This window comes from Schistocerca serialis, chromosome 10 (assembly GCF_023864345.2).
Source record: "Schistocerca serialis cubense isolate TAMUIC-IGC-003099 chromosome 10, iqSchSeri2.2, whole genome shotgun sequence".
Taxonomy (NCBI): Eukaryota; Metazoa; Arthropoda; class Insecta; order Orthoptera; family Acrididae; genus Schistocerca; species Schistocerca serialis.
The window spans coordinates 17,244,587-17,271,567 of record NC_064647.1 but is presented as its reverse complement, the minus strand read 5'-3'; the positions used below and the strand labels follow the sequence as shown (position 1 = coordinate 17,271,567).

At 42.6% G+C, this 26,981-nt stretch overlaps 1 protein-coding gene across 16 annotated transcripts in view; it reads right to left on the bottom strand.

Moving 5' to 3' along the window:
- LOC126424950 (uncharacterized) overlaps positions 1-26,981 on the bottom strand; it is a 311,907-nt gene that overhangs the window by 245,352 nt on the left and 39,574 nt on the right. For 12 of the 16 annotated variants that reach the window (XM_050087818.1, XM_050087820.1, XM_050087810.1 and 9 more), the window contains exons 2-3: positions 17,991-18,306; positions 2,851-3,052 (exon numbers count right to left, since the gene is read on the bottom strand). The exons of 3 other annotated variants lie outside the window; for them this stretch is intronic. In XM_050087818.1, coding sequence (XP_049943775.1) covers positions 2,851-3,052; positions 17,991-18,208 — 420 coding nt within the window. In that variant the 5' untranslated portion in view covers positions 18,209-18,306. The remainder of the gene's footprint in view (positions 1-2,850; positions 3,053-17,990; positions 18,307-26,981) is intronic. One more of the 16 variants, XM_050087813.1, reaches the window with a different exon arrangement.

Sequence of the window (26,981 nt, the reverse complement as noted above, 5' to 3'; positions counted from 1 at the left end):
AAGCTTTGTACGTACAGTTTGGCTGACAAGATCGTATTTTAATGAAGCAGTCACACAGCCTTCTCGATATTCCTTTCACAAAAACAATAAATCACGATAACTACAGTGCACATTCCCACAGTCGCAAGTCGCATTTCTTTCTTCTAAAGTATTTAAACATTGTCGACGGATCCATTTTTGGGACCGTGGGCATAATTTAACACCATTTCTCACCTTCTTACTACATTTTACACACACAGGATTTAAAAACTCTAATTTTCCGCGGATCTGTCAAGTAGTACGTCTATACGCGGCGCCACCATCTCAGTACATAGATGGTGATGGAAGAACATACGGAACAGGTCTCACATCTCGTTTTTTTTTTACACAGATACGAGCTAGAGGCGTAGGGTAGGGAGCAGAGGCCATCTAGGGACGGACGAGGATATCGCGTACATTCGGTGGACAGCGGAATACCAGCTTGGGAGGGATAGTGGGCAAGATGTTCCTCAGCTCGGGGCACGGCGAGAGGTAGCCGAAACACCGGCAGAGAATGCGATTCAGTTGCTCCGGTCGTGGGCAGCACCGAGTCACGAGAGGAACGGTCCTCTGCGGTCGGACAGTGGGACTCCGGAAGGTGGCGGCTGACCGGAGAAATAAGGCACGGGATATCTGTTTCTGCACGAGGTCGGTCCGTGAAGGCGTCAGCGGGAGGCACTGCTCGTCACTACAGATGCGACGGCCGGGAGTGGCTGGGCTGTTCAAAGGGGACAGGGGTTTCTCTGTACGGAACGGGTGTCAGCTGTGCCTAAGTGGAGGTACTGCTCGTGGCCGGTAAGTTCCGTGTGGTTAGAGGTGCCGAAGTAGCAGCGCTCGAGGTGGAGGACAATATCGAGGAAGGTGGCTTGTCGGGTTGAGGAGTACCAGATGAAAGTCGGTCAGGGTGACAGGAAGGAGGTTGTAGATCTGGAATTTTTCAGGTGTAGCATTCAGTATTGGCTACGCTTTGGGCATCGGGAATGTTAGTGTAATGGGAGGGGGCACCAATAGTGACGAGCAGGCACCGTGCAGTAAAGGAACTGTGGAGAGTCTGAGGAGAAAATGGTCGGTGTCTTTAAGATAGGAGTGTAGGTTGTAAGTAATAGGCTGAGGGTGTTGGTCTACAACAGCAGAGATTCTCTCAGTGGGGGCACAGTAACAGTGGGTGGTTCAGTTCGTGGAGCATATAGAAAGTAGGAGTGCAGTGAGTGGGGGAGTGGTGGGGGGGGGGGGGGGGTCGGAGGAGGAGGAGGAGGAGGAGGGAGGAGGAGGAGCAGGAGGAGGAGGGAGGGAGGGAGGGAGGAAGGGAGGGAGGGAGGGGGAGGGGGAGGGAGAGGGAGAGAGAGAGAGAGAGAGAGAGAGAGAGAGACTGAGACTCTGGGGAGAGGTTGTGCAAGATTTTAGGAGAGTCTGGAGACCCTGCTAGATTTCTAGAACAGGGTCAATGTGGCACGGTTTGTGGATGGACAAATCAGACAGCTGGTGGAGCCCTTCTGCCACGTAATCCTTGCAGTTCAGAGCCACAGTGGTGGAGCCTTTGTCAGCAGGTAGGCTTGCAAGGTCAGGATCAGTTTTTACATGGTGGATTGAGTTCTTTCTCCAGATGGAAAGTTAGTTTACACGTCGAGGGATTTGGGGAATGACGGTGAGGCGAGGTCTGAGCTTAAGAAATTCTGGGAAGTTAACAGGGGGTGAGTTGGGGGCAATGGGAGGGAACTGAGTCGGCCAGGTCCGACATTAGTCTTTGGTCGAGTCTGGTGGGTAGGGTCGGTAGCAAACAATTTTTTCCACTGCAGAGACCAGGAGAAGGAGAGAAGTTCCTTAAAAAGTCCAGCAGGACTTTTTTGGAACCAGGCAAGAGGTAAGTCCTTCAGAAAGGACTTTCTGGGGCTAAGTCTTTCGGAGGAAAGATCACGACTGTGTTTCGGGTCTATTTAGGTTCTGAATTCCGGACGGTGGTGGAAGGGAGTTTTTGAGGGTGGGGTAAAAGTACAACATTAGCAAGGCAGGGTTTATCAGCTATGAGGCGACGTGTGGGAGGTTCGGAGGCTTTTGTAGAGGTGGTACAGAGTTGCCGAGCGTGCTGTCCGACACGACATTCTTCATTTTAATGACTGCTTCACAGCCTGTGCCACTTGGTTCCTTCCTACCACCACCAGCTTTTTCTGAACTGCACAGCTGGGAACTCTCGCAATATATCCTATGTTCTCGTAACTCTCCTCACCACAACCTCTGTCGATAATTGTCTTTAACCCACCTATCCTATTCTCTGTCCCCACTCCAGCACTACACATCCTTCTATTCCACCAATGCACCCACAGTCCTTTTACTTCTCTCCTTTCCCGCACCCCCCTCTCCCCAACTCCCCGCTCTCTGTCTAACACCCCGGCTGCACCTAGCTGCCCTACCATCTCCCCTCCTCATTCCTGTATGTTCCCACAAGCAGCACTTTAGTGTCCCCCACCTCTACGTGCTATCCCTCCCATCCAGTCTCATCCTCACCCCCTCTACCCAGATTGTTTCTCCCATTACACGCAGTTGCTCACAATCTGGCCTCGGCATCCTGAGACAGTGGGCATGTATGTGAGTTCTATTTGCGTGCGTGCATGTGCGGTGTGTGTGTGTGTGTGTGTGTGTGTGTGTGTGTGTGTGTGTGTGTGTGTGTAATCCAGAAGGAGGCCTTTCAGCTGTAAGTTTACTTGTTCAGCACTTTTTGTTTTATCTGAGACTCAGCATCTCCGTTATACGGTGAATAGCAATCTATCAATAGCAATCTTGTCATTACTCAATCCCGGATTTCCCATCTTTTAATAAAAAGAATGTAACACTTACCGAATAGCCGAGCTTCTGGGCGACGTGCAGGTGGAGATCTGCGAGTCTCCGGCCTTTGTCGCAGAGCACGTCGATGACGTGGGGGCTGACGGCGCACCACATGTGTACTTTACGCAGGTTTCGGGCACTGCGGAAGATACGCATCGCCTCCCGCTCGGTCCTGCCGCTCTTACAGTTCTCCGAGTTGCAGTGCCTCGAGACCCTGTGGAATAGCAATATGTCGACAGTTCACTCCTGAATAGTATCTCCGACTGGCAGGACAGAGAATTTGTCAACACACTGTGGCAGTCTATTTTAGCACCCACAATCGAAGCGCTGTCCCGTGCGAAACCAGAAGTGAACAGATAGGAAAACCATACAATAACAAACACAAGCACAAAAATAGGGTGGGGTGGGGGGGCATATCAGCACAAATGTTAACTTTCAAAACCAGTGGTTCTGATGTTGATGGCAAGGAAGGATCATTAATAGTAGTAATTTCACCTTTATAAGGCATCCATGGAGAAGAAATAAAAACTTTGAGGTTCCTGATGACATTGTAATTCTGTCAGAGACAGCAAAGGACTTGGGAGAGCAGTTGAACAGAATGGACAGTGTCTTGAAAGGATAGTATAAGATGAACATCAACAAAAGCAAAATGAGGATAATGGAATGTAGTCGAAATAAGTTGGGTGATGCTGAGAGAATTAGATCAGGAAATAAGACACTTTAAATAGTGAAGGAGTTTTACTATTTGGGGAGCAAAATAACTGATGATGGTCGAAGTAGAGAGGATATAAAATGTAGACTGGCAATGGCAAGGAAAGCGTTTCTGAAGAAGAAAAAATTTGTTAACATCGAGTGTAGATTTAAGTGTCAGGAAGTCGTTTCTGAAAGTATTTGTATGGAGTGTAGCCATGTATAGAAGTGAAACATGGACAACAAATAGTTTGGACAAGAAGAGAATAGAAGCTTTCGAAATGTGGTGCTACAGAAGAATGCTGAAGATTAGATGGGTAGATGACATAACTAATGAGGAGGTATTGAATAGAATTGGGGAGAAGAGGAGCTTATGGCACAACTTGACTAGAAGAAGGGATCGGTTGGTAGGACATGTTCTGAGACATCGAGGGATCACCAATTTAGTATTGGAGGGCAGTGTGGAGGGTAAAAATCGTAGAGGGAGACCAAGAGATGAATACACTAAGCAGATTCAGAAGGATGTAGGCTGCAGTAGGTACTGGGAGATGAAGCAGCTTGCACAGGATAGAGTAGCATGGAGAGCTGCATGAAACCAGTCTCAGGACTGAAGACCACAACAACAACAACAAGGCATTTATGAGGTCTGTATCTTGGCTGAGGGTCTCCCTGGGTATTTGTCAGGATTATTGTGGGCATCGGGTCCACGAAGTACAGAAATATGCGAACTACAAGTTATTAGCCATCACCACTTTATTTCTATGGAAACATTTATAATAACGTGCTTGCTACACCGACCTGTCATAACATGTGACCTCCTATCATGAACAAATATAGATTTGTCAATACTTCATTGTGAGTTGAGAAAGACACGATTCTGCATCAGAACCACGCGCATTGGCAACTGTTGTGCCTGTGGAGGCAGCCAGTGACGCGACACAACTCCTGTGCATGTGTGTGTGTGTGTGTGTGTGGGGGGGGGGGGGGGGGGGAGGGGGGGAGGGGGGGTGAGGGGGGGAGGGGGGGGGGGAGGTGGGGGGCTGCAATGTGAGAATAAAAGTGCTGAAAACCAAAGCGTAGGTTGAAACGACTGAAGGTTGTTAGACAAGGAGACATTATAATCTCCATCATTCTTTCCGAGCCATTTTGGACACGGCTTATTGAACTGAGTAGGTTTGACTTAACAAGTCTATGTAAGTTTTGTGAAGAAAATACACATTAATGCAATTGATATCTCACAAGTTATCTGGTACAGATTAAAAATGTGGTGTAACAGTTCTTAATAGCAATGCTAAAACAGATGGATCAGAAGTCCAACAAGCACATAAAGGCACAACTGTCAAGAATAAAAGGTAAAGGAACGCTGAACCATATTAAATGTTGATAGCACTTGAGATACTTATACTTCCAAAATTAGACTGTATAATGATAAGCATTTTAATGAATAGGAACAATTACTGCTGGAACACTACTACTACTACTAGTAGTAGTAGTAGTAGTAGTAGTAGTAGTCAAACAAAAGAAGCAAGGGAGATTAGCATTTAACCTACTGTCGACAATGAGGCCACTAGAGATGGACCTGAAATTCAAATACAGTTTTTATTTTCCTTTGTGCATAGCACAAATTTTTGGAGACTGTCTACTAAAGTTTTTTCTTTCATTTTTGTACTTATTTTACAAAAACCTTCTACAAAGTCAATTATAAGTAACAGGCACAAACAACAACATCAGCTACAAATTTTATACTTTTATTTTTAAACAAAATTCTAACTATCTTATTTGTTTTTATTGACAATCACCTGTGATTATGTGCGTCATGGGTATATCAGATGCAGAATCTGCCAGTTGTCCACTGTGAACTAATTCCAGTGGTGATACAGTTGTCATGACAAGACAAAGATCATGTGTAGCAATAATTGTTTCTGTATATGTGTACTAAGAATAGACTAATTTCACTGTCAATTTAGCCATATGTATCTGCTTTTTCTTATGTTGAAAAATTTCATATATGAGACAGGTCAAGTAAACTATAATAAAACACGATCTCTCTTTCGCATTATTGTTCTTAGAGTTAACGTGTATCACTGTTTCTTATTAACAATACATAAATGAATTTTTCTTTAAAAAGTAAGTAGAGATGAGCCTTTCAACATAATTAATTATTCTGAGACTGTTTAATGAAAACGTGTTGGACTGTTATTGCAGTTTTATGTAATTTGGTATTTAAGTACTGTTGCTGCCGAGAAAGTTTCAGCAAGACCAAAATGTGCTTTTAATTTATTGTCATTTGTTATTTTTTCTTTTTTCAGTTTGTGTGGTTTTGTTGCTCTGAATGAATTTTCAACCTCAAGCACAGTGTGCACCAATTTGAAATCTAATGGCAGATTAAAAGTGTGTGGCTGACCAAGACTCGAACCTGCCAGGAAGTTGCTTATCAGTGTACACTCCACAGTAGAGTCAAAATTCATTGCAGAAACTACGTTTTAGGCAACAGCTGAGCCATTTCTGGATACGATCATTTCTTTAGGGAGTGTCGAGACTGCGAGGAATGTGACAGAACTTGTGTAAAGTTTCGAAGGTAGGAGATGAGGAACTGGTAGAAGTAAAGTTGTGAGCACAGGTCGTGAGTCGTGCTCGGATTGTTCAGTAGGCAGAACACTTGCCCATGAAAGGTAATGTACCACTCCGGCACACAGCTGTAACTTAACAGGGAGTCGCAGTAGTATTATAATTACATTCTGTACACTACAACTGCAAACTACAGACTGATTCGAGTTGATTTGTATATAATTTTGAGAGTGAACAATATACTTAGTAAGTTTAATGCTTTGAGTTACAATAGTAAATATGAGAATTGAGGAGGTTATCTGTATAAAAAACTGAATTCTCAACTACATTACAAGCATTTTAGTCACGATGCATACAAGTGGCTAAGAGGTCTGTCAAGATCACAGTACAGGACTGTCGTCATTACCGGGCGATTGTAACACAAACTGTTAATGTTCTTTACTTTTGTTGTTGCAGTAAAAGTAGTACTATTTGGGTGCAACTGACACTTTGCAAAGTGCTCATACACTTTTTTGATTTCACCGAATGCTGTTTTTCAGGTACTACTGCTGCCGAGTGGGTGCTGTTCGACATGCAACTGATTGGAAACAGATTTGCGCAGAAAAACGGAGTTACACTAATTCTGCTACACGGAAAGAGCAACTCGCACGAATATTCGAACTTAGGCTCGTGAATTGACAATTAATGCTACACGGTGTCACTGTCCACTGCGCAAAGTGGTACTGAAATTTATAGATTCTAAGACTACGTATTTCTTCTCAGATGTTAGGTTTTATACCTAATATCCTAGCAACTGTCACCTTTTTTGCAATCTCCTTTGCTCGGATTCGCACAGTTGAAAATGTGAAGAGGTTACAATTACAGAAGCAGGACAACGCAAAGAAATGTGTCGGTTGGTCGGTAAGGATCGAGGGACTCATGGCGATGTATCAGACTGGGGTTGCCACAAGTTTCCCTGATTTCCAGACAAGTTTTAGCATTTTCCCTGACAAATTTTGAGATTTCAAGGGTGAAAATTAAGACGTAAGTTGACAATCTGTCTTTGTAGCTACGGTACAAGAAACAATAGTGTAAACTAGGAAATATCTTTAAAAAAAACCTTGCAAGCAGATGGCATTTCCTGATGTGAGCAAAAATCTTTAGTACTAACCTCAACATCTTTTGTAATGAACTGTTTTTAGATGGAGAAAGCAAGCCACACGGTATGCGTGTTTCATTAAAACCACTGATATTAATTTATTTCAAATAAATAAAACATTTTTGGTGACAAAAATACGCATTCCCTTGGAGTTAAAAGAGATTTAAAATACCTTCACCAATTTCATAAATAACCTCAGAAAAAAGTAGGCCTCTTGAAAGAAGTGTGTAAGATGGGGATGAACTGTGTAAACCAGCTCTGTCGGTGGCTGCCAATAAAAGGTTGGTTCTACTATGTTTGATATCGTGTTACATCTATTATTTATTTATTTATTTATTGTTCTGTGGGACCAAATTAAGGAGAAGTCTCCATGGTCATGGAACGAGTCAATACATAAAATTATAACACGATATTAGAAACAGATAAAATGAAATATAAAAAAAAACATATTCAGGTGACAAGTCGTAAGTTTAAATGAAGAAAATCAACAATGTAACACTGGAATTTGCTTAATTTTTTAGCTCTTCCAGGAGCTCCTCGACAGAATAGACGGAGTGAGCCATGAGGAAACTCTTCAGTTTAGACTTAAAAGAGTCTGGGCTACTGCTAAGATTTTTGAGTTCTTGTGGTAGCTTATTGAAAATGGATGCAGCAGAATATTGCACTCCTTTCTGCACAAGAGTCAAGGAAAAGTGCATTCTACATGCAGATTTGATTTCTGCCTAGTATTAACTGAGTGAAAGCTGCTAACTCTTGGGAATAGGCTAATATTGCTAACAACAAACGACATTAAAGAAAATATATACTGTGAGGGCAATATCAGAATTCCCAGATTTCTGAATAGGGGTCGACAAGAGGTTCTCGAACTTACACCACACATAGCTCGAACAGCCCGTTTTTGAGCAAAAAATACCCTTTTTGAATCAGAAGAATTACCCCAAAAAATAATACCATACGACATAAGCATATGAAAATATGCTAAGTAGACTACTTTTCGTGCTGAACTGTCACTTATTTCAGATACTGTTCTAATAGTAAATAAAGCAGCATTTAGCTTCTGAACAAGATCCTGGACATGGGCTTTCCACAACAGCTTACTATCTATCCGAACGCCTAGGAATTTGAACTGTTCCGTCTCGCTTATAATATGCCCATTCTGTCTGATCAAAATATCGGTTCTTGTTGAATTGTGAGTTAGAAACTGTAAAAACTGAGTCTTACTGTGATTCAGCATCAAATTATTTTCCACAAGCCACGAACTTATTTCATGAACTACATTATTTGTTACTGTTTCAATATTACACACAAGATCCTTCACTATCAAGCTGGTGTCATCAGCAAACAGAAATATTTTTGAATCACCTGTAATACTAGAAGGCATATCATTTATATAAATAAGAAACAGCAGTGGCCCCAGCACCGACCCTTGGGGAACGCCCCACTTAACAGTGCCCCATTGGGACTGAACATCACTACCACTCTCAATATTGCGGAGAATTACCCTCTGCTTTCTGTTCTTAAAGTAAGAGGCGAACCAATTGTAAGCTACTCCCCTTACTCCATAATGGTCCAACTTCTGCAGTAATATTTTGTGGTCAACACAGTCAAAAGCCTTCATTAAATCAAAGAGAACACCTATCGTTCGCAACCTTTTATTTAATCCGTCCAAAACCTCACAGAGAAAAGAGAATATAGCATTTTCTGTTGTTAAACCATTTCTAAAACCAAACTGAACATTTGACAGCAAATTATGTGAATTTAAATGCTCCAGTAACCTTGTATATACAACCTTCTCGATAACTTTAGCAAACACCGATGGCATAGAAATAGGTCTAAAATTGTCAACATTATCAATGTCTCCCTTTTTATAAAGTGGCTTCACTACCGAGTACTTTAATCGGTCAGGAAACCGACCACTCCTAAAGGAAAAGTTACAGATATGGCTGAGAACTGGGCTAACATACATAGAACAATACTTCAGTATTCTGCTAGATACCCCGTCATATCCATGAGAGTTCTTGGTCTTTAGTGATTTAATTATTAACTCAATCTCCCTCTTGTCAGTATCATGGAGGAGCATTTCAGGTAACAATCTCGGAACACTTTTTTCTAAGAGCGCTATATGATTCCCTGTTGGGACTAGGTTTCTATTTAGTTCACCTGCTATATTCAGAAAGCGATTATTAAATACTGTACATATATGTGACTTATCAGTAAAAACAAAGATGAGGTGACTTACCAAACAAAAGCGCTGGCAGGTCGATAGACACACAAACATACACACAAAATTCAAGCTTTCGCAACAAACTGTTGCCTCATCAGGAAAGAGGGAAGGAGAGGGGAAGACGAAAGGAAGTGGGTTTTAAGGGAGAGGGTAAGGAGTCATTCCAATCCCGGGAGTGGAAAGACTTACCTTAGGGGGAAAAAAGGACAGGTATACACTCGCACACACGCACATATCCATCCACACATACAGACACAAGCAGACATATTTATAAAGTGGCTTCACTACCGAGTACTTTAATTGGTCAGGAAACCGACCACTCCTAAAGGAAAAGTTACAGATATGGCTGAGAACTGATGAGGCAACAGTTTGTTGCGAAAGCTTGAATTTTGTGTGTATGTTTGTGTTTGTTGTGTGTCTATCGACCTGCCAGCGCTTTTGTTCAGTAAGTCACCTCATCTTTGTTTTTATATATAATTTTTCCCACGTGGAATGTTTCCTTCCATTATATTGACTTATCAGTAACACGGACATTCCCACTACGCACTGATTCTATATCCTCGACCTGTCTCTGCAGACCAGCAACTTCCTTTACGACTGACCATATGGTTTTAATTTTATCCTGAGACTTAGCTATTCTATCTGCATACCACATACTTTTTGCCTTCCCAATAACATTTTTAAGCACCTTACAATACTGTTTGTAATGGGCTGCTGCATTTAGATTTTGACTGTTTCTAACGTTTTGATGTAATTGCCACTTTGTTCTACAAGATATTCTTATCCCTCTAGTCAGCCACCCAGGCTGCCTGTTTGTGCTAGTACCCTGTTTTAAACGTTCTAACAGAAAGCAACTTTCAAAGAGCATGAGAAAAGTCTTGAGAAGAGCATTATATTTATCGTCTACTGTATCAGCACTATAAACATCTTGCCACTCTTGTTCCTTTATAAGGTTTACAAAGGTCTCTACAGCAACTGGATCAGCTTTCCTGAACAGCTGATGACTATATTTAACACATGTTGCAGCATAAAAATCTTTTAAAGTTAAAATTTGCGCATCATGATCTGAAAGGCCATTCACCTTTTTGCTAACAGAATGCCCTTCTAGTAATGAGGAATGAACAAAAATGTTGTCTATGGTTGTTGTACTGTTCCCTTGCACTCTCGTTGGAAAGAATACGGTTTGCATAAGATTATATGAATTCAAGAGGTCTACCAACATCCTCTTCCTTGCACAATCACTTATACAATTAATATTGAAGTCACCACATATAACTAACTTTTTGTATTTCCTATAAAGTGAACCAAGAACCTCTTCTAGCTTTAGCAAAAATGTTGTGAAATCGGAGTCTGGGGATCTATAAATAACAACAGTTACAAGTTTAGCTCCATTAAATTTAACCACACCTGCACAACATTCAAACACATTTTCAGTGCAGTACTTTGACACATCAATTGACTCAAATGGGATGCCATTTTTCACATACATGGCTACTCCCCCACACTGCAAAGAGCTCCTCGAAAAGCAGCCAGCCAACCTGTATCCTGGTAAAGGAAGCCTCTGAATTATCTCCTTATTTAAGAAGTGTTCAGATATACCAATAATTTCAGAGTCAACATCTATAAGCAGTTCACTAACTTTATCTCTAATACCTTGTATATTTTGATGAAATATACTAATTCCCTTATTACTCGGATACCTAAGCTTTGTCAAAAGTGATTCCCTTGTTAGAGAAACTTCCCTTAAGCAGGAATACCTATCAGCTGACTTCAATCTAAAAAAGGTGCAGCTCTAACACCCACTACTGCAGGAATTTTCCCACGAGTGATCCCACCAACCCCACCTATGCTGTCACGTATAAGCTTTGCCAACCTCCCCTTCCCATACCTGTTGAGGTGCAGGCCATGTCTAGTGAGTATTATGTGACTTTTCTTTTGACAAATACATGAGTACATAGTGCACAAGCTGCCAGCAACCAACACAATTTTTCTGATATATAAACTACTTTTGAAGTGCCAAAATGTACTAGAACAAATAAAATGTCTATAAAATGCCACACTGTGCAACGCACTTGTAGTGAGACAGTCACAATTCCTGAAATCCATTGCCCACGGCCTCTGGTCTGCTGAGGAGCACCGCAAACCTGGGTCCGAGGATAAACCGTGAAAATCTGCTGCATCGCACCACACACAAGCAGATCCGGCCTGCAGGCAGATCAGTGGGACTAGATCAGACAGGCAGGGCCTGCACATTAGTGGAAACTGAACGGCAGGCCAGACACATTACAGATACTCGCAGAAACGGCCTGCAGTTTTAGGTCGTCACGGAAATCCACTCGTGTGGCCAGCTATTCAGAGTCACAGACAGCGCGTCGACGAAATGAGGCCACGGTGCTCGATCCGTACGAATACTCCGAGAATCGATAATAATGAGGATAGGTAGCGAGTCACCGTAAAGACGATCGCTGAACCAGAACGGGCACGTAGAAAAGACAATCACACTCTCACAACTAAATTTTCAGCCACAGCCAAACAAGAGCACACACGCATTCACACAATCACTAAGATGCAACTCACATATGCAGGGCTGCCAGCTCTGGCCACTGCGTCTACAGTCTCTCAGAATCAGATCCGAACAAACCACTCCCCACACCTCCACGCCTCTCGTCGGCAGCTGCTAGGCTGGCGGCAAGAAGTGTCGGCAGCACCGACTGCGAATTGATGGGAACGGTAGGAAGGGGAGAAGAGAAGCAGCAGCAATGAGGGAGTAGGGAAGAGGCGCACGTGCTCAGCGACGGTGCAAGACACATCAGTAAACAAAACATTTCACATACCGAGACAAAAATGATTATTTCTAGTGTTTTTTCAAATTTCCCCAATTTCCCTGACGTGTTTAAAATTCCCCGATATTCCCCAATTTCCAGAGCCTGTGGCGACCTTGCAGACATTCTGTCACAGCTGAGAATTAATTTAAAGAGAGGTAAATGTCTACGGGTTGGGCAGATACAAAATTATAAGAGCATACGAGGACTCTCCCCACACCCATTTGTGGAGGCAGAAACTTCACTCCTATCCAATCCCCACTGACCACATAATGGGCTCACCAAGTTACAGAGGAAGAAGATGACCTAGCCAGGACATTCAAAATAGCAAAAGTCATAAATCTATAAACGTAATGAACATCAGATGGGCTGCCGACAAGAAAATAAGGTGAGAGTAACAGTGACGTCAAGAGGTGGGTGGGCGCGGGCGAGTGTCGCTCAGGGCTCGGCGTGTGGCGGGAGTCTCCCCTCCCTCAGCCGCCCCTCTCTGGAGAGTCGAAGTCTTAAAGAGGGGAACAGCACCCACTATCTTGGGGGAAGCGTGAAACCCTATTAAGCAGATACTCTGTCAACAGCTAGTACGGAGGGTAAGAAATAATGAAGGTCTCGGCTACAATGGAGTGTTGCCCCTAAAACACAAAATAGGGTATGGCAGAAAAAAGGGCAAACCACACCTGAAAGTGATTAAAACAGAGTAGAAGAGGTATGACCGTGGCAGCTGATAGAGATGGTGGTGTTGACAATCCCACAGAACCAGCCAAACCATCCCGCACCATCCCAAAAGCACTTCAAAACCACCGTACGCTGTCCACCAACATTAGAGGTGAACAATCCGGAAGACTGTGCTACGTAGGATAGGAGATTCATTACAGCGGTACAGCAGCAGTCTCCTCGATAGTGTAGAGTTTGTTAAAAGGGACAGTAGCTCACCAGATGTTCTGTTTCTGAGTGAACAGAGGTCTGCAGATCTCCACACACTACTGTCTACGTGAATGTCGGGTGGGTAATCGCTTCTCCAGCCAAACAGGCAGCCGGTTCATTCCCTGGACTCGGGACCCGGAGACAGACAACTGAGCAGGCACTGCAACCGAGGTCACGGAAAAGATCGTAAACAGTAGGTGACGAAAGTAACATCGGTCAATAGCACGGAGACTGCTCACTGGGTCACTACAAATTAAGATCTCATCAACAGAAGTCTGTTTTATAAAACTTAAAGCTCTGTTAATGACTATCAGCTCTGCAGTAAAAACACTAGATGTTCCTGGTAGCAATTTTCTTTTTTAAAAAAAAGGGTTAGCAGGAGGCGTAAAGCATATCCTGCCTTACTCGGGGTTTCAGAGCTACTACCATCCTGATACTCCTGATGAACTGACAAAAACAGACATTGAAAGATAACAGGGATGATGCAGGTTGGTCTCAATTCGTGGTCTGGGTGCTAACGGAGGGGGCAGAACACGGTGTGCACATTCTGAGCAAGTTACGTGGGGGACCTCCAGGTGCATTCCGACTGTTAATCACCCCCGAGGGTGGGTGGATCGGTGCCCCTTATCCGAGAAGAATCCGATAAGTTGGACAATTAGGAAAACATTCGAGTGCGATTGCGTAAGTGAGCTGGAGTTGGTACTGTGAGAAACGGAGAGGTAAGTTCTCTGCTTCAGCAAAGACTTTAAGCAGAACTGACCTGCTTATTGTAGTTCTTTCCTCAGTAGCATCATCACTCTTTTATCAGTGAAGTTGAAAGTCCAAATGAGTGAGGGATGGTGTTTACTCAAAAATGTACATATAATCTAGATTGCATTAACACACATACATGCATTCTTCACTAAGTTCAACTGTTAAGAACAGTGACCCGTTTATCAATTACAAAAACTTACTAGCCCACAAAACCAGATCGACATCTACAATAACAGTGGTGAAGTTAATTGTTTGACTGTGGTACAAAATACAGTCAGTATTTACACAAAAAGTCACAGTTCCTTTTTAACACTACCCTGTAGTAATTTATTACAGAAATGATTACACTTCGGTAGTTCAATCCAGTCCATAACGAGCTTCAGTATTCAACAATCGGTAGTTTTGATGACCGTAACATTTCCTACCATTTTTCAATCACAACACAGTTTAGTAAAGATGTTCATTAATTTAGGCTACAGAAATCACTCAAAAATTATTAAGCATCCAAGTCTCGAGCTTTGCTGTTGTCAGTGGACATATTTTTGCTCGCCGAACACACGTAGTAGTGGCACAAATTGACACTGGGGGTGCTCCCGACATAGGTCTTACTCGTGAGCTTTCAAACGACCGACTGCCAATTCTGGGTGAAGTCTGACTCTTTGTAGACTGGCATAAGAACAAACTGCTATTTTGGAGGCTACATTGTGGTTTAAAAATGGCTAGGTTGGATTTTTCTGATTTTCTTATATTACAAGAACTAATATGATTTTGGCTCACAGAAAATGTTGCTGGTCAGAAATTCAGAAAAATACTTGGGTGCTATTACTTTCACACAATGTAGATCCCTTATTTACATGCATCAGTGCCCTACAGCAAATTAGGGTAAATTATATGAAATTATTAATTATGAAATCAATTAATCAATACTGCATATCATTTTATAGACAAAAATAAGTAGTCAAAAGTCATAATCTAACAGCAGCTATGATGAAATTTGTAATGGAAGACGGGGCTGCTGATGTATTTGAATGTCAACTGTCTTGTCACTGGTAATTTAAAGTACTTTCCATAAAAGTCAGAATGCTCAGCATTCTGTTGGTATGGGTCATTAAATTAAATTGTGCTGATTAGCTCACCAAGTTTCACACGTATCGAACTATGGTGTTAACCCCAATCGATTGTAATACTTAATCAACACCTTCCACAGCCAAACTGATGCCACCAATGCAATCAGCGTAGTGAGAAGAATAAACTAAACGACAAAGCTAAATGGAGAAAGCCCAGTTACACCTCTGCAAAAGCAATACATGTGCCATATATGACTTACAAAACAGTACTGGAAACATGGTAGAAAATTATAGGAAAGAAAAAAAATTTGCTATCAGCAGATATTCAAAACTTAGCAGATGGGAGAGGAGAACCATGCTATATCACAGAGTGTCAAAGGAAGTAGTCTCAATGAAGTGGTCTCAATGAAGTGGTCTCAATGAAGTGGTCTCAATGAAGTGGTCTGATGATGATGATGATGATGATGATGATTGGTGTGTGGGGCACTCAACTGCGTGGTCATCAGCACCCGCCCGAAGTCCCAATTTTTACACAACCCAATCTAGCCACAATCACAAATGATGATGATGATGATGATGAAGAAATGATGAGGACAACACAAACACCCAACCCCGGGCAGAGAAAATCCCCAACCGGTCCGGGCATCGAACCCGGGACACTGGAGACCAGAGGCAGCCACTATACGACGAGCTGTGGACTGGTGCCAGTGACTCGACTTATTCCACGATGACAGACTCGGTGCAGTCATTTCAAATTTGAAGGTACCCCTGAAGCATAAACCTGGTGACCACCATCCAGTTAGGTCGAAACTGTGGCCCGGTACGTACGGAGTTAGGCCGAATAGGATGATTCGCTCCCCGAGAGGTGTGGGCGAGGAAGTGGAGAGGTTTAAGCTTACGCGTGCGGGCGACTCTTTAGTTAACAAATATGGGACAGCTGTGTCAGCCTTTTATCAAAGAGGAATCCCAAAAATTGAGACTGTGCAACAACATCCCGGCACTAAGTACACAAGTCGAGTTCTGGGTCCAGACGGACTGCGGTAGGACGACACAAATGCGTGTCTCACATTTTTGTCGAAGAGAATTGGAGGTCGCGGGAAAGGGTCCAAGTGGAGGCTCCGTGGATACACCTTGAAATTGTTGTTTGGTGAAGGCTACAGACTGGGAGCTGTTACAAATGCAAAAGTTGAAACAATGTGAGTGTGACGAGAGGTACGACAGGTTGTGAAATGCATGGAGCCCTGCCATTTTTTTGGACCCGTGCACTCTGAGTGGTGTACCGACTGTAACACGAAAAAATCAGTGGAGTAAAAGCCGACAAAAATCAGTAGGGCGTCTTGAAAGCCCCTGTCATTTAGGTTAAGTAAAATGTGATCATGCTGGGCAGTGTTGTATGCCTCATGGAGATAAAAAAGGCTTCAATGAGATTTCACCACTTAGAAACACCCCATCAGATTGCTGTTTCCAACCTAACCATATGGTTAATTGAGGATTGTTCCTCCTGGAAACTGGGGGACAAAAGGCCCAGTGATTCAAGAAACCAGAACAACCGTCGGGCCACCATCTTTTTCGGGCCACCATCTTTTCGAGCAGTTTTCAGAGCACACTGATGAGGCTAATCGGTCAGTAGCTGTCAATGGATGTCTGTATTTTGCCTGGTTTAAGGATAGGGATACTATCTTGACCCTGAAAAGCAAAAATACTTTCTGGCCAGGTTTGAGTAACATTCACATGTTGGATAATGAACTGAACCAGGGCCTGAGGCCACACTGTTTGATGCGTCAAGAGCCTGAAAGAGTTCCTGATCAGAGAAAAGTTCATTATATAATCAATCATGACCAGGGGGGGGGGGGGGATAGGGAGGTGTCTTCAACATGTCTTATGTATTTTTTTAAAAAGAAAGAAAGAGAGAGATAGGGAGAGAGAGAGAGAGAGAGAGAGAGAGAGAGAGAGAGAGAGAGAGAGAGAGCTATATTGCTATGTTGTGGGATTCATATGAATGGTTCAAATCTTATCTTTGTAACAGGCACCAAATGGTAAAGATACAGGGAAAGTTTACTCATCAGAATACCAAAGAGTCAGATACGGGGTGCCACAAGACTCCCTGCTGGCACCACTGCTGTTCTTAATATTTATAAATGGCATGCCAAGCCATGTATCAGCAGCAGGTACAATATTGTTTGCTGATGACACCAATCTGTCTGTTAAAGCTATGAATGATGCTGGCCTTCAGAAGACAGTCACAGTAGCACAGAAAGATGAAATGTATTGTTTATGGATAACATTTTAATTGTGAATGACAAAGAAAGAGTTTCGGTAGACTTCAGACATAAAACAAACTAGGAGCCACATAACAACAGAACTTGGGCAGTGTAAGATAAAGAAAACCCGTGTCACTAAATTTTTAGGAGTACGGATAGATGAAAATGTAATGTGGGGAAAACATACAGAAATGTTTCTTGCATTAAACATGTAAGTACACCACTGGCCCTATCGTAGACTTTTACGCCAGAGCACAATAGGAACTAGTGGTGGGCAGAAAGATATTTAATCGGCAGAGAGAGTCACTGATCTTTGGAATGTTTTGAAACTCCGTCAGGGAAAAATGAGGGCAAGAAAAAAATGAATGGGTACCTTCTCACAAAGAGAAGTAAAGGGGTAGAAAAGAAAGGTGAAAATATGGCGTATACCCTGGTTCACAAACAGAACAGGGTACAAGACTAACGAAGAAGTAAAAGAAGACAGTTTATTACTAGCACCTGTGCACCAAATGACACTATCCAATTTAGCTAACACACTCAATCTAACAAATATACCAAAATCAAATAGGTCTTAGCTCCTTTACAGGATTCTAAAAGTGGAACTCATTTTGAATACAAAAGCAGAATGATCTAAGTTGTGCCGACAGTGTGCTCACATCCAAAGTTCCCACGTCAGTTTTACAATGTTACAGCCAGCAGGTTACTTACCCGACATGGTATTCCTTGTCAGCCCACAACCTCAAATCTCGCGACAGCTTTCTCCAACGACGGCACACTTTCCGTACCACGTCCACTAGCTCAGTGAAAGACAAGTGAGAGAAGATCTTTATCAGTATCTCCTCAGGCAAGTCGTCAATGCTCGTACGCCACACTGCAGCGCCTTCTCCCGCGTGGCACAGTCCACTGTGCTCAGACACTGAAGCCATTTCACTGTCGAGCCTGCAGTCGGACTACGGTGAGGTGGAAGGCGCCAGGGGAGGTGACGAGCTGTCGAGTGGACGTCTGTCGGATATGCTTGCAGACACTGCAAAAAAACATAAACAGCATTACAAGCCCGCACTCACACGGATTTCAGCTACTTCCCACTGTGTTAATGGAACAAATAACAGCAACAACATGCCAACATTATTTGACAACTGTCGCTGAAATCATTTCTTATGGCTGAAACTATTTCAGGACAAGTTAATAGTGTGATATTGAGCCAACAGACCGCTCACATCATTGATGTGATAGAGATATGTGCCTTAAGGAATAACTGACAGCTGACATAATAAAAAACAGAAACACTGCAATATAAATTCCGATGATGTCACAGGATCTCCATTGGCACTGAGAGTCAGGAATGCTGTTCTTTTTAATGCCATCCGATGTAGGTGTACCGTAGGTCTGTAGAAAAGCGTAGCGTTCCAAAAGATTGGAAAAGGGCACAGGTCATCCCCGTTTTCAAGAAGGGACGTCGAACAGATGTGCAGAACTATAGACCTATATCTCTAACATCCATCAGTTGTAGAATTTTGGAACATGTATTATGTTCGAGTATAATGACTTTTCTGGAGACTAGAAATCTACTCTGTAGGAATCAGCACGCGTTTCAAAAAAGACGAATGTGTGAAACCCAGCTCGCGCTTTTCTCCACGAGACTCAGAGGGCCATAGACACGGGTTCACAGGTAGATGCCGTGTTTCTTGACTTCCGCAAGGCGTTCGATACAGTTCCCCACAGTCAAAGTAAGGGCATATGGACTATCAGACCAATTGTCTGATTGGATTGAAGAGTTCCTAGATAGCAGAGCGCAGCATATAATTCTCAATGGAGAGAAGTCTTCCGAAGTAAAAGTGATTTCAGGTGTGCCGCAATGGAGTGTCGTAGCACCATTGCTATTCACAATATATATAAATGACCTTGTGGATAACATCGGAAGTTCACCGAGGCTTTTTGCGGATGATGCTGTGGTACATCGAGAGGTTGTAACAAAGGAAAATTGTACTGAAATGCAGGAGGATCTGCAATGAATTGACACATGGTGCAGGGAATGGCAACTGAATCTCAATGTAGACAAGTGTAATGTGCTGCGAATACATAGGAAGAAATATCCTTTATCATTTAGATACAATATAGCAGGTCGGCAAATGGAAGCAGTTAATTCCATAAATTTTCTGGGAATAGGCATTAGCAGTGATCTAAAATGGAATGATCATATAAAATTGATCGTTGGTAAAGCAGATGCCAGACTGACATTCACATGAAGAATTCTAAGGAAATGCAGTCCGAAAACAAAGGAAGTAGGTTACAGTAAACTTGTTTGTCCACTGCTTGAATATTGCTCAACATTGTGGGATCCGAACCAGATAGGGTTGATAGAAGAGAGAGAGAAGATCCAACGGAAAGCAGCACACCTCGTTACAGGATCATTTAGTGATTGCGGAAACGTTACGGAGATGATGGATAAACTCCAGTGGAAGACTCTGCAAGAGAGACGCTCAGTAGCTCGGTACGGGTTTTTGTTGAAGTTTCGAGAACATACCTTCATCGAGGAGTCAAGCAGTACATTGTTCCCCCCAACGTATATCTCGCGAAGAGACCGTGAGGAGAAAATGAGAGAGATTAGAGCCCACACAGAGGCATACCGACAATCTTTCTTTCCGCGAATACGGGACTGGAATAGAAGGGAGAACCGATAGAGGTGCTCAAGGTACCCTCCGCCACACACCGTCAGGTGGCTTGCGGAGTATGGGTGTAGATGTAGATGTTCTGAAAATCTGAAAATATAGCCACTGTAAGAAAATAGTGTCTTCACCAGCGACATAAATTTAACTCTGGAATGCACTATACAGTAGCCTATACAAAAAGAAAGCCATCACATTCATTGGCTTTGCCAACGCACAATCAGACTATCATCTTCCAATCTAACTTAGGGCTCAGGTTACACTACTGGTCAGTCTGTCACTACAAATTTCATACCTAGACCTAGAAAAAGCCTTTGATTGTGTGAATGTTGACATCCTATTAGACAAGCTATGGAACATGGGCATTAGAGGCGCTGCTTATGACCTAATAAAGTGTTATGTGAGCATTAGAAAACAGTTTGTTCTGCTTAAAACGGAAAGTGTTGTCTACAAATCAGAGATCGCTTGCATAAAATATGGCGTGCCCCAGGGCTCAGTGTTGGGCCCCCTTCTGTTCTTTATCTATGTAAATGATATTAAATACTGTACTATAAATTCAAAAATTGTTTTGTATGCCGATGACACGTCCATTGTGTGTAAAAATGAGTTGTGTAATGAACTAGAGGCCAAGTGTAATAATGTGACAAAAGAAATTGTTCAGTTTTTTAATGAAAGCCACTTAAATGTAAGCACCAGTAAAACATGTTTGATGGAGTTTAACAAAAGTAGTTTGAATAATGAAATTAAATTATACATTGTCAACGAATTGGTAAAGAAAGAGTCTAGTGCAAAATTCCTTGGCGTAACAATCCAAAGCAACCTGAAATGGGACACACATATTGACTCCCTAACAACTAAGTTGTCAAAAAATATATTTGCAATCAGTACTATTAGCAAGTTCTGTAGAGACACTGTAGTCCTATGGACTGCATACCGTGCTCTTTTCTCCTCTCACTTGAACTACAGTATTGAAATTTGGGGGGCAACAACCAAACTCATTCTTCAAAAAAGGGGTGTGAGAATAATCTGTGGAGCAAAATATAGGAAATCTTGTCGCAACTTGTTTCCAAAAACTGAGGTGTTAAGTGTTGTAAACACATACATTCTAAAAGCCATATTGCTTCTGAAAAGACTGCACCCGAACACTTATTCAGATTTCGACCAGTACAATACTAGAAATAAAGTTTTTACATTGGCACCCACAGAACAGCACTTTACAAAAAGGGGCCTCAGTGCGCAGGTATAAAATTGGCTAATGCACTGCCTAGTGCAGTCATGGCTCATCCTACAGTTAAATTGAAACACCAGCTTAAGAAACTTTTAGTAAAACACCCTTTCTACACATCAGAAGAGTACCATACTTACTTACATGAAGAACAACAAATGCTTCGCGAAATTGTGTGAATAGAAATCAGTGAATATCTTATTGTAATTTTGTTGTAAATTAATGACGTATTCAGAAGAATGTGTCTTGTGTATTGTACAAATAACTTTAATCATTACTGTTTCTTTGTAATTGTGCAGTGTACCATTCGATGTTGAATAAAGCTATTATTATTTCTTTCCTTTCTCAGATGTTATATCTGGTTAAAAATGGAAAGTGACACGGACCTCGATCAAGCGTGACTTCCTTTTAACTGTACGGTATATGTTACATTGCATTTAGGAATGTTCGGGTAATTGAACATCAATAATTACAGATTTCTGTAGTTCTATATATAAGTTTGGATGCAGCTGTATTGCGTTGATGTACTGGTGGATATTGTGTGGTATGACTCCTGTAGTTGATGTATAATTGGTATAATGTCAACTTTATCCTGATGCCACATGTCCTTGACTTCCCCAGCCAGTTGGATCTAATTTTCAATTTTTTCTCCTGTTTTCTTCTGTATATTTGTTGTATTGGGTATGGATATTTCGATTAGTTGTGTTAATTTCTTCTTTTTATTGGTGAGTATGATGTCAGGTTTGTTATGTGGTGTTGTTTATCTGTTATAATGGTTCTGCTCCAGTATAATTTGTATTCATCATTCACCAGTACATTTTGTGGTGCATACTTGTATGTGGGAATGTGTTGTTTTATTAGTTTATGTTGTATGGCAAGTTGTTGATGTATTATTTTTGCTACATTGTCATGTCTTCTGGTGTATTCTATATTTGCTAGTATTGTACATCCACTTGTGATGTGATCTACTGTTTCTATTTGTTGTTTGCAAAGTCTGCATTTATCTGTTGTGGTATTGGGATCTTTAATATATGCTTGCTGTAATATCTGGTGTTTATTGTTTGACCCTGTATTGCAATCATGAATCCTTCCATCTCACTGTATATATTGCCTTTTCTTAGTCAAGTGTCGGATGCGTCTTGATCAATGTGTGGCTGTGTTAGATGATACAGGTGCTTGCCATATAGTGTTTTATTTTTCCAATTTACTTTCTTTGTATCTGTTGATGTTATGTGATCTAAAGGATTGTAGAAGTGGTTATGAAATTGCAAAGGTGTAGCTGATGTATTTATATGAGTGATTGCTTTGTGTATGTTGCTAGTTTCTGCTCGTTCTATAAAGAATTTTCTTAAATTGTCTACCTGTCCATAATGTAGGTTTATTATGTCGATAAATCCCCTTCCTCCTTTCGTTCTGCTTAATGTGAATCTTTCTGTTGCTGAATGTATGTGCTGTATTCTATATTTGTGGCATTGTGATCGTGTAAGTGTATTGAGTGCTTCTAGGTCTGTGTTACTCCATTTCACTACTGCTAATGAGTAGGTAGATATTGGTATAGCATAAGTATTTATAGCTTTTGTCTTGTTTCTTGCTGTCAATTCTGTTTTCAGTATTTTTGTTAGTCTTTGTCTATATTTTTCTTTTAGTTCTTCTTTAATATTTGTATTATCTATTCCTATTTTTTGCCTGTATCTTAGATATTTATAGGCATCTGTTTTTTCCATCACTTCTATGCAGTCACTGTGGTTATCCAATAAGTAATCTTCTTGTTTAGTGTGTTTTCCCTTGACTATGCTATTTTTCTTACATTTATCTGTTCCGAAAGCCATATTTATATCATTGCTGAATACTTCTGTTATCTTTAGTAATTGGTTGAGTTGTTGATTTGTTGCTGCCAGTAGTTTTAGATCATCCATGTATAGCAAATGTATGATTTTGTGTTGGTATGTTCTAGTAATATTATATCCATAATTTGTATTATTTAGCATGTTGGATAGTGGGTTCAGAGCAAGGCAGAACCAGAAAGGACTTAATGCGTTTGCTTGATATATTCCACGCTTAATCTGCCTTGGCTGTGATGTGATATTATTATTATTATTATATTATTTAACAGAAACAGAATTTTCTGGCGAGACATTCGACAGGTTCGCTTCCGACATAACCCAGACCTCCGCTACATTACAGCACAGTTCGTCACGGCAACCCCGTCCATGAGATCATTGCTGCCAACGGATTGTCACCTCCACTGTTCCTACAACACTTACAAGTCAAACGATTACGACCACTGACCACCGCGACATCCGTTGCTGCCTGGTGGCGTTGTGGGCATACGATGTGGTAACAAAAGTATACAAGTGGGGCAGACACGTAGAGAAGATACGGGTTGCAAATGGGGAAAGCCATTCAGATAAGTGACTCTGATAAAGGGTAGATTACTACTATGCAGTGCCTGTGAAAGAGTATCTCGAAAATGGATAAGCTGATCAAATGTTTACACGCCACTGTCTCGAGCATCTACAGAAAGAGGTAGAAGGACAGTGAAACTAGCACTAGGCACTAAACGGTTGGACATCCACTACTCATCAGAGAACGTGGGCAGGATAGGTGGTGAGCTGTGGCGTCTCGGCCAAACGAGCACAATGTCGGTGCACACACGAGTGTTTCATCGTACATTATCGATCACGATGTTACGCAGCAGACCATCCGTACGTGTTCGCACTTTAACCCGACAACATTGTCAATTACACTACTGGCCATTAAAATTGCTACACCAAGAAGAAATACATATGATAAACTGGTATTCATTGGACAAATATATTATACTAGAACTGAGATGTGATTACATTTTCACGCAATTTCGGTGCATAGATCCTGAGAAATCAATACCCAGAAGAACCACTTCTGGCCGTAATAACGGCCTTGATACGCCTGGGCATTGAGTGAAACACAGCTTGAATAGCGTGTACAGGTACAAGTGCCCATGCAGCTTCAACACGATACAGTTCAGTTCATTAAGAGTAGTGACTGGCATATTGTGATGAGCCACTTGCTCGGCCACCATTGACCACACGTTTCAATAGGTGAGAGATCTGGAGAATGTGCTGGCCAGGGCAGCAGTTGAACATTTTTTGTATCCAGAAAGGCCCGTACAGGACCTGCTACATGCGGTCGTGCATTATCCTGCTGAAATGTAGGGTTTCGCAGGGATCGAATGGAGGGTAGAGCCACGGGTCGTAACACATCTGAAATGTAATGTCCACTGTTCAAAGTGCCGTCAATCCGAACAAGAGGTGACCGAGACGTGTAACCAATGGCACCCCATACCATCACGCCGGGTGATACGCCAGTATGGCGATGACGAATACACGCTTCCAATGTGCGTTCACTGCAATGTCGCCAAACACGGATGCGACCATCATGATGCTGTAAACAGAACCTGGATCCATCCGAAAAAATGACGTTTTGCCATTCGTGCACCCAGGTTCGTCGTCGAGTACACCATCGCAGGCGCTCCTGTCTGTGATGCAACGTCAAGGGTAACTGCAGCCACGGTCTCCGAGCTGATAGTCCATCCTGCTGCAAACGTCGTGGAACTGTTCGTGCATATGGTTGTTGTCTTCCAAACTTCCCCAACTGTTGACTCAGGGATCGAGACGTGGCTGCACGATCCGTTACAGCCATGTGGATAAGATGCCTGTCATCTCGACTGCTAGTGATACGAGGCCGTTGGGATCTATCACGGCGTTCTGTATTACCCTCCTGAACCCACCGATTCCTTATTCTGCTAACAGTGATCGGATCTCGACCAATGCGAGCAGCAATGTCGTGATACGATAAACCACAATCGCGATAGGCTACAATCCGACCTTTATCAAAGTCGGAAACGTGATGGTACGCATTTCTCCTCCTTACTCGAGGCATCACAACAACGTTTCACCAGGCAACGCCGGTCAACTGCTGTTTGTGTATGAGAAATTGGTTGGAAACTTTCTTCATGCCAGCTCGTTGTAGGTGTCGCCACCGGCGCCAACCTTGTGTGAATGCTCTGCAAAGCTCATCATTTGCATATCACAGCATCTTCTTCCTGTCGGTTAAATTTCGCGTCTGTAGCACGTCATCTTCGTGGTGTAGCTATTTTAAAGGCCAGTAGTGCACATGTGCAGTGGCCGCGGGACCGTCGGGGTTCGACTGACGATCGATGAAACGTGTCAGCTCTTCGGGTGAATCACATTTTTGGTAAACAATGGTCATGTCCACAAATGCCGCCATCGAGGTGAACGGCGGCTCAGAATGTGCAGCGCACCACGGACGCGGGCTGGTAGGACCAGCGTTATGCTCTGGGAGACATTCTCCCGCATCTGCTCAGCACCTGTGGCAGTAATCAAAGGCACTCTGACAAATGCAAACCACCTGCATCCCTTCACGCTAGATGTCTTCCCCAATGGCGGTGTTATCTTTCTGCAGTATAGTTGTCCGCATCTCGGAGCCAGAACCGTGGAACAGGAATTTGAGGAGCATTATAGCTCACATTAATGTCTCGCTGACCAAATTCGCGTGATGGAAATCCTACGTATTTTTGTCACTATTAGGCACCACCACCGCGCACACAAATCTGCAGCCCATTATTTGTGCGAATCACGTGACCTGTGCATGAACATCTACAGCCACAAACCTACCAATAAGCTGTCGGACCCTGGCACGCAGAATCAGTGATGTACTGCATTCCACAGACAGACAAACACGCTATTAAGCAGGTGGTCATAATGTTTTGGCTCTACAGCTGCTAAGAGCTCGCCTCAGCTGCTTCGCGCATCTACCGGGTGATCAAAAAGTCTATAATAAATTTGAAACTGAATAAATCACGGAATAATGTAGATAGGGAGGTACAAATTGACACACATGCTTGGAATGCCATGGGGTTTTATTAGAACCAAAAAAATACAAAAGTTCAAAAAATTTCCGACAGATGGCGCTTCATCTGATCAGAATAGCAATAATTAGCATAACAAAATAAGACAAAGCAAAGATGATGTTCTTTGTAGGAAATGGTCAATATGTTCACCATCATTCCTCAACAATAGCTGTAGTCGAGGAATAAAGTTGTTCAAAAAATGGCTCTGAGCACTATGGGACTCAACTGCTGAGGTCATTAGTCCCCTAGAACTTAGAACTAGTTAAACCTAACTAACCTAAGGACATCACAAACATCCATGCCCGAGGCAGGATTCGAACCTGCGACCGTAGCGGTCTTGCGGTTCCAGACTGCAGCGCCTTTAACCGCACGGCCACTTCGGCCGGCAATAAAGTTGTGAACAGCACTGTAAAGCATGTCTGGATTAATGGTGAGGCATTGGCGTCGGATGTTGTCTTTCAGCATCCCTAGAGATGTCGGTCGATCACGACACACTTGCGACTTCGGGTAACCCCAAAGCCAATAATCGCACGGACTGAGGTCTGGGGACCTGGGAGCCCAAGCATGACGAAAGTGGCGGCTGAGCACACGATCATCACCAAACCACGGGCGCAAGAGATCTTTCACGCGTCTAGCAATATGGGGTGGAGCGCCATCCTGTATAAACATCGTACGTTCTTCAGGTGTTCATCAGCCAGGCTGGGGATGATGCGATTCTGTAACATATCGGCGTACCTCTCACCCGTCACGGTAGCAGTTTCAAAACCAGAATCACGCATATCCTCGAAGAAAAAAAGCCCGATAATGTTAGATGTGGTAAATCCAACCCATACCGTGACTTTCTCGTCGTGCAATGGAGTTTCCACGACAGTTCTAGGATTTTCGGTAGCCCAAAT